Source organism: Propithecus coquereli, unplaced genomic scaffold (assembly GCF_000956105.1).
Source record: "Propithecus coquereli isolate 6110/MARCELLA unplaced genomic scaffold, Pcoq_1.0 Scaffold11, whole genome shotgun sequence".
Classification (NCBI taxonomy): Eukaryota; Metazoa; Chordata; class Mammalia; order Primates; family Indriidae; genus Propithecus; species Propithecus coquereli.
This window is the reverse complement of record NW_012134969.1, coordinates 5604744-5620194: the sequence shown is the minus strand read 5'-3', so window position 1 is coordinate 5620194 and position 15451 is coordinate 5604744. Positions and strand designations below refer to the sequence as shown.

The 15451-nt window shown below is 43.9% G+C and overlaps 2 protein-coding genes across 2 annotated transcripts in view; one reads left to right on the top strand and one right to left on the bottom strand.

Annotated features, from left to right (window-relative positions):
* The first annotated feature begins 425 nt into the window (after nt 1–425).
* Nucleotides 426–15451, top strand: part of ENOX1 (ecto-NOX disulfide-thiol exchanger 1) — a 609648-nt gene continuing 594622 nt past the window's right edge. The window contains exon 1 of the mRNA XM_012649266.1: nt 426–754. The gene's annotated coding sequence lies outside the window, so the exon portion shown is untranslated. The remainder of the gene's footprint in view (nt 755–15451) is intronic.
* Nucleotides 521–15451, bottom strand: part of LOC105813516 — a 130058-nt gene continuing 115127 nt past the window's right edge. Inside the window, 2 exon segments of the mRNA XM_012648247.1 lie at nt 521–1279; nt 1325–1811. Of these exon segments, the coding sequence (XP_012503701.1) occupies nt 521–1279; nt 1325–1811 (1246 nt within the window).

Genomic DNA, 15451 nt, shown 5'->3' with positions numbered 1-15451 from the left:
GGCCTGGCGCCTCCAAGGTCGCCGTGGCAACCGTGGGGTCCCTCCCTATCTCTGTTTCCCCGCGCCCAGCCCAGAAGCCTGGACAGCCGTGGCGGTTGGGGAGCGAGCGGCCTCGGCCCCTCCCAAGAGGGGGCAGCGCGACCATGGGCTGCGGGCGCCGCCTCCGCTGCATCCGTGGCTGCGCGTTCCACTCAGCTCAGCCGGGCTCGGATCTGGAGCCCGAGCGCGCCTCGCCGCCTTCCCCTCCTCCTCTGCGGCCGCCTCGCGCCGGCAGTTCTTCCAGGCGAGACGCGTTCGATCCTCCTTCTCCGGGTTTACGGATTTCCGGGGGCGAAGAATTTTGCCTCGGTCCCTACGAGCATCTCTCAGCCTTTCTCCCCCTCCCCTCGCGACTCCCGCACCCCGTGGGCGCGCGCGCGCACACGCACTCACACTCGCAGGCGCGCGTGCGCACGCCCGCGCGCCCCGAGCCGCGGAGTCTCCAGCGCCCCTCAGCAGATCCCTGCTCTCTCGGGCGCCGCTACTCACACAGGCTTCCAGCCGCCACGGGGCGTCCTCTGTCTGCGGCGGCGGCGACGGCGGCGGTGGAGGGAACGGCGGCTGCAGCCCGGCCCCGTCTCGCAGCTCCTTGCCCGGGACAGAGTCCCGGAGAAGCCGAGAAAGGGGAGGACGCCGAGGCTAGGAGGAGCCGCGCCGCGCCCGGCGCCCGGCTCCGCGCGGCGGACTGTCTCCGCTCCTCATACCGCGGCCCCAGGTAACCAGCTCCCGAGCCTGCAGCATACCTGGGGCGTCCGGGCTCCGGGCCGGGGTTCTCTGGTCCCGCCCCCGCCGCGGCGCCTGGACCTAGGCTTGGAGGGGAGTGGGCGAGGGGGGAGGGGAGTGGAGCTGGAGGTGAGGCTGGTAGGGAGAGGTACGTGGAAGCGTGGGGGCGTCGGTGCAGACCCCCGCGCCTTTCCCCGCCGCACCCCAGCTCAAGCCCGGTCACTTTTAGGAGCCCGGGGGTGCCCGGTGCCCCAGACAGCTGTTCCCCGCTCTCCCCGCCGCCCGCCAGCCTGTGTCGGCTCCAGGCTCCGAGCCTGCCGCGCGCCAACCACCTTCCCTGCACCTTGGACAGCGCACCCCGCCACCCGTCGCCCCCGATCTCGCCCAGGATCCCGTCCGGCCCGTCCTCCCCCTGCCCTCTTCTTTCCAGGTTGTCACCCTCCCGCCCTGCATCCCTTCTCCCTGCCTCGGCGGACTCCGCTCTGGTGCGGGCCGGAAACTTTCCTCTCTGCCTTGTCTGCGCTAGATACTATTGTTGTTGTTTGTAAGTGTCCCCTCTCACGGGGAACTCGGACACCTTGGACAGGTCTTCCAAGGCGGGAGCGCTCCCTGCCCGGCCCAGCCTGAGGCAAAGGAGGCAGTGGGTAGCTGGACTCTGCGGCTGCCAGGGTGCAGAGTCCGCGCCTCCGCAGCTGGACGTCCGCCGCCTCCCGGCCTCTCTGGACTCGACACGTGCGCGCCTCCCACGGACTCGGCACCTCCCGGACCACCCCGCGTCCTCCCCCTGCACGGCCACGGCCACCCCATAGGTTGGACTCCCGGGGCTCGCGGGTCCTGATTGGCTGAAGGCGTAACCCCGCCCCCTTTTGGAGGGGGGTGGTTCTGGAGTGTTGTGGTTGTCATCCCGCGGCGAGCACATGGGGGAAGTGGGGTCGACAGGTGGGGAAGCCCAGCTCTGTAAGATCCCCGCGTCCCACTGTGTATACCCGCTTAGCCACCCTCCTTCCCTCAAATACACTCCTGCTTTTCTCTCGCTCAATCTTTCAGTGCTGTAACATTAAAAAAAACCCCAAAACTGGCCAGTAACTCTAATTTTATTAAGATTGTATTTGTTCGGTGGCAGCGATTTTTAAAAGCGGATCTGGGAGAATGAGGGAAGTAAGTGTTTATGGAGAGGTTCCTGGCAAACTGGGGTGCAGATTTGAGTCTGGTAGTTTGGAGAAAGTAATGAAGGGTGCTTAAGGGATCTGGAGAGGGTGGAGAGAGTGGGAAGGAAATTGATTCTTGGAGGAGAGACACAGGTGAGCGAGCTTAGGAAGGAGAGGGAGAAGCAAGTGGGTCATTTGTGGGGTGAGATGTGAAGGAGAAACCCAGGTGGGCGCTCTTGTGAGGTGGGTCCGTTTCTCTGGGAAGTGGTAATTTTGACTGGTACTTAGTTAATTATTAACACACTTTGCTTTCGTTTTGCCAGAGTTGCCCCTTTGATAGAGGTTATATATTAATAATGTCTATCAATGTAATGGATATTTGTCTCAGTTTCTTGTCATGTACAGATTTGCAAGTGGTAATGAATTTCAAAAAGTGAAAGGCCCCTTGAGAGAAATGCATTAAATAGTTAATTTAATGTGCCTTTGAAATAATTGTGAAGGAAGACGGATGAGCACTGCCATAAAATGCAAAGATTGTTCTGGTGTTACTTAGGGCCTTTGGAGAAATATACATGTACCTGTAAATGATACTGATTTCTCTTCATTTCAAAACGTGATTGCCTCTAGCATTTTCAAGCTTTAACTCCTCCAGGCTGTTTTGATGTTGTGTCTGTATATCTAAGAATATTCTTATCTTTAGAAGCTTGTCAATACAAAACAAAGAGCAACTGATGCAAGTTAATGTTGACAACTTTATAATGAGTACGGTGTGTGTTATTTTATTTGTAAGCTAGTGAAATATGCAAGAGTAACATACCTTGACTGTTATTCTCCAGGGACTCATATCAAAACAAAGTGGAGAATCACAAGAGGCTATTCCGGGGAGAACAATTCAGTTATTTTTAAGATGAATATATTTTAAGATTCTTGGGCGTAAACAGCAACACTATTTGAATTATCTTTGTACACATTGGTAGCATATGATATTAAGTAAAACAACATATTAAATGTTAGATGATTCCAAAGTAGGTGGTAAAGGCTTTTCATTTATTATTTTTATATAAGTAGACAGAATTGCTTTTCTGACTGGAGGACTTCATATTCAAAGGAACAGGATTTGATACATCTGACAAATTGGAAATTATTGCTATTGTTAAGAAAAAAATTTTTGCTATGTTTTCATTTCTGTAGTTCATGCCTAGATTTTCCCTCAGGGATTTAGATTTCAGCGGTGGGCCTATCAAATTTAGTCGGGTTTTTAGGTACCATATGCATATTTGCAAAATATACATATGTATATCAGCACACAGTTATATATTTGTATATATTCTATATATTTCTACACATAATTTTAGGGTACGTTCAGTACATTTATTCATATATATGTTATTGTCATCCTTAGAATTTTTTCTCATTTCTTTTTGTCCAAAAGGTGGCCCTGTTTTAAACTGTAGAAAGCATTATCACCAGTAGAATTGGCCAATAGATCATGGAAACAGACAATAGTATTTTGTTGCCTGGCAACCACCTACTGTGAATGAAAAACAAAGCAGTGACAGCTGCTTCCACATCCTGATACTCACACTGTAGCTCAGGCATTGCAACCCTCCAAATGAGATAGATCCACTAAGTTTTATTTGAGCGAGGTGAAGCTGTTTCTCTTTTTGAATGTTTTAAGAAGAATATTAAAATTTTTTATTATAATAAGAATTATGTTGTTATTGTGAGATGGAATGAAGCATCTAACTTTAATTGCCCTCTTAAGGCTAGTATAAACTGAAAAATGCAAGATTGGGAGGATTGTTCACATTCTTCCCTTTATAGTCATTAAACATTGTAAGCAGATTTTCTGCTGCCATCAGGTGCTCTTAGGATATTACAAAACCTTGAGTGCTCTATGATACCTAAATAGATGGCAAAATTTTAACAGCTAGGAGGGAAGCAGGGATTGATGTTCTGGCCTAACCCTTTAACTTTAAGGGGCACTGATACAGAGTGAGATAATGTGACTAGACCCTGGTGATAGAGCCAGTCTCAGGATATCTTCCCTTGAGTCATACTTGAACATCCCCACCCCCATTTTTCTTTCTTGGTTCTTTATTTACATAAAATTTATAACCAGAATTTTTATCCTAGTAAGCATACTTAGAAAATACAGTAATATTTGAGAGTAAAATTGAGCGTTGACACACTAGGCTACATTGTGGTCTTAAATGCATTGTATGTGGTATATTCTGCCTTCAGTCTCTGAAAGTCCTATGCTCCACCTCTTTCCTCAAACTGGGAAGCCGAGTCTCTTGCTTTGGTAGTTGTTCACTCATCTCTTTTTTTATGTGTGAATTTTTAACAGGGGCGAGATTAAAGATTATGTGGATCAGTTTGTATACCCATAAGAGTGTAAACATTATAGCTAATTAATCACTCATTACAGTTTCCTCTCCTGCAGTGCAGTAGACATACTGTTGGTGTAGTGATCCAGGCTCTTTAAATTCCCTGGGATAGGCTGTGTTCCTGAATAAAATTCGTTTCAGTCTTTTATCAAAGCCACCTTGCCAAAGGTGTTACCTAATGCCTGTTAGTGGAGGATGAGTCATCTATCTCTGAGAGAGGGGATAGTGTGGATTGTTTCTTAACTATAAAATGATAACAAATGGATTATTGGATGGCAAACTGGGATCATATATGCATTATTAAGCATTTCTTCTAAACTTAGGAAATGTATATGTAATACATTTTGAGGTTCCTTATGGTATTTTAAAGAATCTGCATTCCATTGTTTATTATTTATAACAAAAGTAAGCATTTAATTTTAATACATACCTTAAGTAGAAAAACCTGAAGTGAGCTGATTGGAGAAACAGTGTAGTGACAGTATTAAGTACCATTGAAGAGCCGTTTTCACCAGAAAAGATGTACTTTAGCAGATTTGTAGGGGGGAATAAATTGATTTACAGCATGTTTAACCTAGCTTTAGAGGCCTGCTATTAACTTGTTCTAGCTAGAAGGATTTTCAAACAGAATAATAATTTGGCAGATTTCAAGTGAACATCACTGATTTTTTTTAAAAAAAACTATTTCCCACTGTCTGAATATAGTTTGTCCAGAAGAAGTACTTGTTTTGGATACTCTAGTATTAATCGAATTTCAAGGTTTTGTTTTTTTTTAATTTTAATTTTTTGAATCATTTCCGTATCTGCACAGTGTGATGTTAAATATTCTGTAATTCATACATTTAATTTAATCCACCAGAATCTTAAGATTTAATTAACTTCTCTCTCCTGTTTTCACATACAAGATAATTTGTATGGGTATGTGTAAACACGTACACAATACTTGTAATTTTTCCTTTTTGTCATTTTTTATTCTTATGATAGAATGCTAAAGAACTTCTTTTGTGTTTTTTCCATACAGTAAAGAGAAGCTTTAAACAAGAAATATTTATGTTTTCCATTTCCTTATGTCAGTTTCTGCTATTATAATCTATAAACTCTTACCTACCCAAATAAGATGATTGCTAAAAGCAGGCAAACAAATAAATATATAAGCAGCCTACCATTTGTTACCCTCCAGTCTAGCCAGGAAAGCGTATTTTCTCATTCTTAGATACACATTTACTTCCATACACATAGAGTTCAAGGTACTGTATACTTTTATTTTGAGGGGGTACAAAAATAATATTGGATTGGGAAACTTGTGTTTGGTAGTTTTTAAAGTAAAGATGATATATTGAGATTTTTAGAAATGCAGTAGCATAGGAGAATTAAGTTGAATTATTCCCTTTGGAAAATTTTCACATTTATGCTGAAAATGTGAACCATGGCACTGAGAACAGTGCCCAGCACCTACAACAGAGCCTGGCATATGGTATACACCAAATATGTATTTTGTGGAATTAATGTACCTTCCTTCTTTTTTGGTGTAACGTTGCCAATATTTCAGTCTTTATCTGTGTAAATAGTAAGATGTTAGAGAATGGAGAAGAAATTACTGTAGTTCTGTAATTGTTTCTGGCACTGTATTTTTTAAAAAGCCAAAATAGCTAACTTAGCCAGTGATATTTTGGAATATACTTCTTGTCAGTATAGAAAGTTATACCAGGGCTATTGATTTTTCACAAATACAGCCATCCCAAGTATAGAATGGCTTTTTAATAGCCCACAGCAGCATAACAAAGGTTGTAGCAGCAAGTCTGAAGGAATACTTTATTTAGTTGGCCCTGGAGGGTGAAGTTTGCTAGCCCCAATATAATTACCCAGACTGGAATGTAGCCAAGGTGCTGCGGTTAATATCCCAAACAGTGGAGAAAAGCCACGGATGAGGTCTTTAATGACTATAAGTGTCCAGAGCTGCTGCTTTGGTCTCCTTTGCAAGAGAGCACCTTGAGCATCTAGAAAGTGTCTGAAACCATTGTGCACCTAAGGGTTAGAGTCCGAAGTCACCATATGGATCCCAAGTGCAAAATTCCCAGTCCTTGGAAGAAGTCATAATCCCAAATGTTCCGTGCCATTGAAATAAGGCTTTCTGTTTTATCCTGTTGAATCTTTGTGGAGAGTGGTAGTGTCTCTGTAGACAACCCTGGCAGAATCACAAGATAGGTAGAGGCGGACGTACTTCCAGTTTCTCTTACAGTGCCCTTTACCTTTCTACCACTGCCTGTGTGTTTATCTCCTTTGAAGGGTTCTAGTCACAGTTGTGTATCAGCAAGTCTTTGTTACGTTGTAAGCTGTTAAAAAGGTTAAAGTCCTTTTCTGTAGGGATTCCTGAGTGTCTTGCATATATTAGGTGTTCAATATTTATTTGTTTAATTCTAATAATGAAATGATATCTATTAATACTATTTTCATATATGGGGAAGATGGTTTTTCCCAGAGAACCTTCCAGTACTACTTAAACAATCCCATACTATGTATTTTCTTTTGGGATTATTTCTTTAACAAACATTTTTCAAGCATTTACTATATGAATCGTGCTGTATTTGACTCTGGGGATCATAAAGATTCTTAAGGCACAGTTCCTGCATATGAAAGAGAACATGCTGCTTGCAGGCAAGTGCACAAATTCAGTGTGGGTTGTCAAGCGACTGTGCATGGGGGTTAGTTGGTCTGAAGAGCAGGGCAGGAGACAGGCCATGGAGGACCCCATAGAGTCCACCAAAGATTTTGGACTTCGTAATATTGGTCCGCTTTTTTTCAAATCCGCCTGTCCATAAGGAATCCTATGAAGTGTTTATCACAATACTGATTTCCAGATCTCACCCAAGACCCAATGAATGGAAATCTTCAGGGACACAGCCTGATGGAGCAGACATGGTCAGTGTCATATTCCTATTCCCTGACACTCCCTGCTCCAGGACACAATTCTGCAAGCACCTCCTATTCTCCACCCAAGGGCTTTCTCTCCCACATGTGGGGTAGATTAGTGGTACAACACAGTTAATGCCTCAGGAGTAGACTTCAGCCAGTGACAGAGAGAACTAGGTAATACCCTAGCATCCTCTACCCTTTTTTTTTTTTTTTTTTTGAGACAAAGTCTCACTGTGTTGCTCAGGCTGGTCTCGAACTCCTGAGCTCAAACAATCCCCCCACCTTGGCCTCCCAGAGAGCTAGGATTACAGGCGTGAGCCACCGCGCCCGGCCGCATCCTCTACCCTTGGGTGAGATAACTCTGATACATATTCTATACTGTATCCCAGAGCTCCCGTGTGGAACTGAGCCTCAGTTACCCACAGTAGCAGTCTGCTAGGCCGGCGGTCTCCAACCTTTTTGGCACCAGGGATCAGTGGAAGACAGTTTCACGGAAGACAGTTTTTCTACAGACTGGGGTTGAGGAATGGTTTCAGGATGATTCAAGTGTGTTACATTTATCTTGTAGTCAAACTTCTCTGCTAATGTTACTCTCTATTTGCAGCTGCTCCCCAGCGCTAGCATCACTGCCTCAGCTCCACCTCAGATCATCAGACATTAGATTCTCATAAGGAGCGCACAACCTAGATCCCTTGCACTGGCAGTTTACAGTAGTGTTCAGGCTCTGTGAGAATCTAATGTTGCTGCTGATCTGACAGGAGGTGGAGCTTATGCGATGAGGCCAGCAATGGGGAGCAGCTATAAATGCAGATGAAGCTTCCCTCACTCTCTGGCCACTCACCTCCTGCTGTGCGGCCTGGTTCCTAATAGGCCACGGATCAGTACAGGTCTCCCAGCCTGGGGGTTGAGGACCACAGTGCTAGACAACCTGTGCATTAAAAATGGCTGCCCCCCTTTTCCATTTCTCTACCAGAACTTCCTAGGATCCCCTCCCAAATAAATAACTTACACTTAAATTCAGTCTCAAGGTCTGCTACTGGGGAAATTCAACATAAGATATGGAAGAATCTGCTGTTTTTTAAATTATAATGAGGCAAGTTCGGGAGACCAAGCCTCAGACGGTGGAGAGCTACTGAAGGATTACATGTGAGGTGAGCAGTGCTACCTTAGATTTGCAGCTGATAAAGGTTACTCTGCCAGATGTTTGGGGAATGGATTGATAGAGGGTGAGTTGGGGCATGGAGACCAGCTAGGAAGTGGCACTGTCCAGGCAAGCAATTGTGAGTGCCTGAGCTAAAGTAGTGGGGAGGGAGAGGCAGGAAATGATTTGAGATGGATTGCTGCCTAAAAAAGTCAGCACGACATGGAGGCCTGCGCTATGCGGTCATTTAGCTCACTGCCATTCCTCAGATGAGCTTTCAGTCCTCCACCCTGCTAGTTGCCCTGTCCTGCCAGTTAGACTTGGCACCCCTGAAAGTATTGGGAGTCCTCTGTCTTGCCTATAATCTTGGTCAGGCTTTCTAGCACTAAGTAGTGCAATTCTGGATATAAATAAAAGAAGAAGGAAAGATAAATTGAAAAATATGAATAATTCACTATCAGATCATTAAAGGAAGATAGTTGCATTTTACAGGAGGGATTTGTGGAGTTGTAGAGAAGGGGAGTAGGAGAGATATCTGTGGCGAATGTCCATTTTTTGATGAATAGTGATTTTTTTCCCCCTTGCTCTTGGGCAAGAGGTGATTTTCATCCACCGTCAGTTTCTGGAAGACCTAACATGACTCTTTATACGTTTATATCTATTGTTTTCCTTGCTGCTCTGATAGCCTATATTTTAACTAAATGAATGAGTGGTAGCTGGGGATGGGGCTGTTTTTTTTTTCTCTTGTTCTCTCATGATGCCAGACTTTTGTCTGCAATTTTTCCCACCAGTTCTTAGGCCACCAACTCCCAAAGGAGATCAAAGGGTGTAGAGGGTGAGAGAAAGAAGGCATAAATATTTAAAGAGAGCTGTTTTGAAGCAAATGCTTAGTTATGAAATGAGCAGGTAAAAGCTTGTTAGGTGGTATGAGATAAGGCAGGCTTCTAATTGTCCCATGTATGAATGCTAATATTCTGGCTCTCTCTGTAGTCGGAAATGTGAAGACTGAATAATCCAACAAGAGCAACCTGACACCATCGTCTTTTTATAAAAGTAGCATGAAGTCAATGACGAAAAGAAGACCAAATTATGAGAAGTTGTGGAATGGGTCAGCAAAGAGCTTACTGGGCATTGCTTAACAGGGATAACAAAGTCATGACAGTAGAAATAGCAAGAATGTGAGTGTAAGAGAGGCCCGGGACACTAGTGCTGAAACACAATGCAAAGGAAGAAGTGCTGGTAATTTAGGAAGTTATGCATGTATTTACTATGTTTTTAATTAACGTTTTTATTTTGAGATAATTACAGAGTCATATGCAGTTATAAGGAATAATACAGAGAGATCCTGTGTACCCTTTACCCAGTTGTGACAAAAATAACATCTTACAAAACTGTAGTGTACAGTTTTATAACCAGGATATTGTCAATACATTGATACAATGCACTAACCTCGTTCATATTTCCTGAGTTTTGTACTATGTGCATGTATTTACTTTTATGAAATATTTATGATATTTTTTCTTTTTGAAAGCTAGGGCCTTTTTTATTCTAGATTTTAAAAAAATCCAGGATCAGGACCTGTTTGGACTAGTCCTGACTTAATTGTAACTGAAGAAGGGGTAATATAGGATAAATTCCCAGGCCCCCTTCCAACCTGGATTCCACATAGCACCATCAGGGCCACTTGAATATGGCAGCAAGGTCAGTAGGCTATTCCACAAGGTAGAGCTTCTACTTTATTTATTCCTTTGTGACCACTGAATGGCAATAAGCAAACCTTTTAAAAGGATGTCTATTGCAAAAGGAGCTTGCTTGTCAAAGTTTGCTGTAACTCCTCCTCCTTTCACCAGCATCTCTGTCCTTTCCTCTTGTGTTGGGTGCGGCATGCCTTGCTCTTCCCTCTTCCTCTCTGTGTCAGAGGGGGCTCACCCCTACAGGCTGCTTTCCCAGATTTGTCAGTCAGCTGGCTTGCTATGTTCCAGCCATGGGGGGCCCTAGTGGCAAACAGCAGGGAGAAGGCAAAGCTTTTCCCTGGCTTTGGGTGGCACCCCTGGCAGGGGCAGTCCTTCCTCAGTAGCACATCTCACCGTGGCTTGACAGACCTTCTCTGGTTCTAGCTGCTCACTGGTGACCTTGGCCCACAGACTCCAGCAGCACCCAGGGGAGGTGGGGCCTCCTGCCCTTGCTAATCTCCCTGTTACCTCACTGCCTGGTGTTAGGCCCCTGTGCCTCCATCACCTGAGTAACCAATTCTCTGCATTAAATTTCCTCAGTGGAAAATACTTGAAGAGTTTTCTGTTTTCCTGTTTGGATGTTCCCCAGTTCCTTAAAGCATGGAAATGGTATAAATCTGATTAGGTTTTTCTCTTCTGACATTCTAGTTTCTTCTACTGCAAAAAATCTTGCTAGCTCCAGGTGGGGCAGAAGGTATCTGTAAGTATAATCTCACCCCTGCCACCAGGAATCCGTCCCTTTACTGACTCTTCATTCCCTCCTCTCTGGTTTTCCAACCACCCATTTTTGCTCATTGTCAAATATTTTTGGCAGTTTGGCAGTCTCCCTCCAATGTCTTTGTTATTCTGTCCTTCAGCCCCTCGTTTGCTCACCATCCCTATCTTATTTTCTGGCAGCAATTCTTACTGACCTCATCTCTATGTGTAATATCCTTAACGTATTAACATACTGGTTTCATGACCCGATCCTGAATGTATTTTGGCTTACAGGTCATGCCTCTGCTCCATAAGGGTTTGGTTTTGCTGGCACTTTACTTTCCTGCAAGAGGATGCTTTTTATAGTATTATCAGTCTCCTTCACCTCATCTTCTGTGGAAGTTTATGGGGTTCTACAACAAAAACAATGGTAAGAATGTTAATAAGAATGCATTGGAAAGAGGGGAATGGACTCAAGTACCATCTTCAAATATAGAGCAAATTAAGAAGGTGTGTCAAGGAAGCAAAGCTGGGGGCCCCTGTGGCAGTCACACACACACAATGCCTTAAGGAAGGGGGCACAAAAGGACTGCTTGGAGTCCTTAGGGATGGTGGTGGGACAGTGTAGTGACTGCTCAGGCTCCTCTCCTTGTTGGATAGCAGTCTTGTTGGTTGCCAGCATGTTGGCCCCATAGCTGCTTTATCCTTTCTCTAGGGGTTCCCAGCCAAGCACAGAGAGCCGGGTGCTGGAGCCTCTATTAAGAAAAAGCTTTAGAGCCATCTCCAACTAACTGTTCAAAAGGGCACAGCTACTCCACCCCCCTGCCAAGTTGTGGGTGCTCCATCCTCAGCTGCCAGGAGCAGTGAGTGCCTTTAGGCACTCATGGGGATAGCACACATGGGGATATTCTTAAAATTAACAGCTGTGCAAATCACCACTAGGTCTGAGACCTGGGGCCTGGGAAAATCCAAAGCCCTGGCAAAAGAAGAATTTAAGTATTGAAAAATAGCCTGTGGCATGGGTTGTAAATGTGTTCAGGTCTTGATGTTCTTCTGCCCTTGCGGTGGCAGTGGGGCTGGGGAATGCTTTGAGGGCTGGTGCACACAGTCATGAACAGATGGATCTTTTCTGGAACCTGCCTGCGAGGCCGTTGCTTGCCTCTGCTGTCCATAATGATCAGAAGTGGTGAGTGCCGGGCCAGGGAATTGTGGATTAGGCGGCTCTGAGTGAGCTGACAATGGAAAAGAAATAAGCTTATTTTAAAGGGACGTAAGCTTTGAAGGCAAGTAATTAAGACACACTTCAGGCTCATGAACAAATTAGTGTTCTAGTTAACACAAGTGCAAGATCGGAAAAAATAAATCACTTGCACACCTATAACCACTGAACACTTTGTTTAGTAACAAAACACCAATTATGCCTGCTCTTACGTGAATTTCTCCTTTATTTTCCTCTTTATCTCTCAGAACTGACTGAGTTCAGGGCTCTTATTTTCTGGTAGTACTCTACACACTTTTCTTCACGAAAGTCATGCCTGTGTGAGAGTAGCAAGTGGTTTCTTGTGACATACTTCCCAATTCCTGTCTTTTACCCATTTCAATTGTGTCTTTCTTCAGAGATACACACTACGTTTCCTTCCTTGTTACTCAGTAATGTGCTGTGGCATGAGGAGAGAGTTTTTGAGTGGAATTTTCTTGGCTGTTAGGGTCTTGATTCTGTCAAGTAACACAAAGCAGGTGCTGTATGAGTTGGAGACGCTGTTTTCTGTGCACTGGTTGATGCATTCTATATAGTGTTGAGTTGACCATAAGTAGTGTCTGATTTTTCTCATCTAGTTATTAAAGGGATAATTTTGATATGCATATTTAAGTCTCATGTAATATTGTGACCTAACCCTATAATCATTTTGTAGTAGAGATTTAATGTGTTTGGAGAAAAGAATGCTAGATATTCGTTCTGCCAAATTAATAGATATTCACTGTGCTAAGTTCGCAACAGGTGCTGGGAATTCAGTGGTGAACAAAATAATCACTATTCCTGTCCTCCTGGGAGTCTACAGTTTACTGGAAAGGACATCAAACAAATAAACATGAAAGTAATTGTGTAACTGGAACTCATGATAAGTACTTGGAAAAGACTGTGTTTCTTTGAAAGGGCATAAAGAGGGTGAAGGAGTGTGGGGGGGCTTGTGTGGAAGAGTGATTGATAAATTAATACCTGAAGGGTAATTGGAATTATCCAGGTGGGGGGGTCCCACCTGTGAAGCCCAGATATGAGAAAGAGCTTGGCATTTTGGAAACTGAAAGACAGCCAGTGTGGCTGCACAGTAGAGAGTGAGGGTGGACAGGTGTGAGGACAGAGGCAAGGGCCTGCTTATGCCAGACCTACCAGGCCATGCTGCAGACTTTGGATCTCATCCTAAGTGCAATGGGAAACCACTGCAGGGGTTTAGTTTTTGTTTTCCTTTGCCTTTTTGAAAAATTGAGGTGAAATTCATATAACATAAAATGAATATTTTAAACTGAACAATTCAGTGGCATTTAGTATATTCACAATGTTGTGCAACTACCATCTGTATCTATTGTAAAACATTTTCATCATCCCCACAGGAAACCCTATACTCCTCAAGTAGTCATTGAAAGGTTTTAAGGGAAGTGATATGGTCTGGTTTGTAGTATATAAGATCTTTCTGGCAAGTTTCTAGAGAGGGGATTAGAGAGGGCAAGACTGGACGCAAAAGAACCAGCTTGGAAATTACTGGAAGGTCCAGGGATAGATGGTGGCAACTTCCTGGACAGGGGATGAGAATAGTGACCATAGATATGAAGAAGAGTAGGATGATCCAAGATAAAGTTATGTAATCAGGCCTGATTATCTGTGACTAAACCACCTTGTAATTATTTTTATCACTGTTTCCTGAAGGATGAGCCATATCTTATTCAGATCTATATAGGATGCCTGTTAATAATATAGCTCCTTGAACCTACCTCAGGCCACTAATGCAGAAGACTGGAGATGGTCCCTAAGGGATTATTATTGGACCTGAGGTTTGAGAACCACTCATTATTGTCCTCTTTCCCATTCTGATGCCCTTTAAGATCAAAGGCTGCCAACACTCCATGTATGTGGGAGTGAATTAGAACTAGACACAGAATAAACAAATGGATAACCTAAGGCATGCTTGTAATCTTGAATAGGAGGGATGCTTTTGTGGGATGCATTTTAAACTTGATCCCAAAGCCAAATATGTAACATGGACTATTTGGTAGTCGGTGTTTATTTTTGATTTTTTTCTTTCTTAGAGTTCTGTGACTCTTCTAGAATTAAAAGATGCCTGACTGTGAGTAATGGCATTATCACGAAATACAGTGTAAGTATAATGTAGTAATTTATTGTAAAAGCAACAAATAACAGCTGGAAACTAACTTGTAAAACAAACCATCCCACTATCTTTGCAATTACTTTATATCTTTAAGATTCCTATTACTTTTAAGAGATGTTCACACCAATGAACTGATTGCAGAAGGCAGAGTTTTTCAGACCTTCTTTGGAAAGATTCTACAAGCTCTAGTAAAAATCGCCAATAAACAAATTGAGATTTTTATCTTTAACTTCTGTTTTCTGTCTGCCTTTGGTGGGTGTTTCTAACCCAGTGCTGCCTCTTAGACCTGTCACTTCCAGCTTGAATCTACAGCACTCAGATGTCTCTAACCCAATGGTGTTTGAAATCTTTCAAATAATCTCCTCTCACCTCCAAATTTATGTAATGTGTTTAATTAAATTATACAATTAGAACTGAAAGCGGTCACAGAGAACATCTAGTCTTCTAGGTTGCTTGAAACTGTTGCCTTTGGAGAGCTTGGAGCGACTAAGTAAGGCTCTGCTGCTGAGGGGGCAGGGTAGGCCCTTGGGGATTTATCCCACGAAGAAGGGTGTGTACATCCAGCAGCAGTCAAGGAGAAACCATAACAGCACCCAAAATCAGCCACCTCTTTGCAGCTTTCAGGTGGCCTCAGTGGTCCCTGCTCTTTCCGGATGCAGCTGGGTCATTGCCTGTGCCTCTGCCCTCCTGCCACAAGGATTCTCACTTTTCAAGACACGAAGTGTTCAGCATCTGTAAAAACATGTTTCATTTTGATTAATGTTATTTCTACTCTTCTAGAAAGACACTTAGGTACCTCTGGCTGGTTTTCTTTTTCAGCGTGTATAAATTCAGATCTGAAAGTGATTTCGTTGCTTCATCATGGAATTTTATATTGAAGTAATATTTTGTGTGCCTGGCTAGTTTCTTTGATTTTTTTTTTTCTCCTGGAACACTTAAGTTTGGAGACGGATATGAAACAAAGCTGTCCATTTATTTTAGACTAAAGACAGAATCAGTAAATAGCCAGATTCTTTTTTTTTTGAGACAGTCTCACTCTGTTGCCCAGGCTAGAGTGAGTGCCGTGGCGTCAGCCCAGCTCACAGCAACCTCAAACTCCTGGGCTCAACTGATCCTATTGCCTCAGCCTCCCAAGTACCTGGGACTATAGGCATGTGCCACCATGTCCGGCTAATTTTTTATATATATATTTTTAGTTGTCCAAGTCTCACTCTGTTGCCCAGGCTAGAGTGAGTGCCGTGGCGTCAGCCCAGCTCACAGCAACCTCAAAGTCCTGGGCTCAACT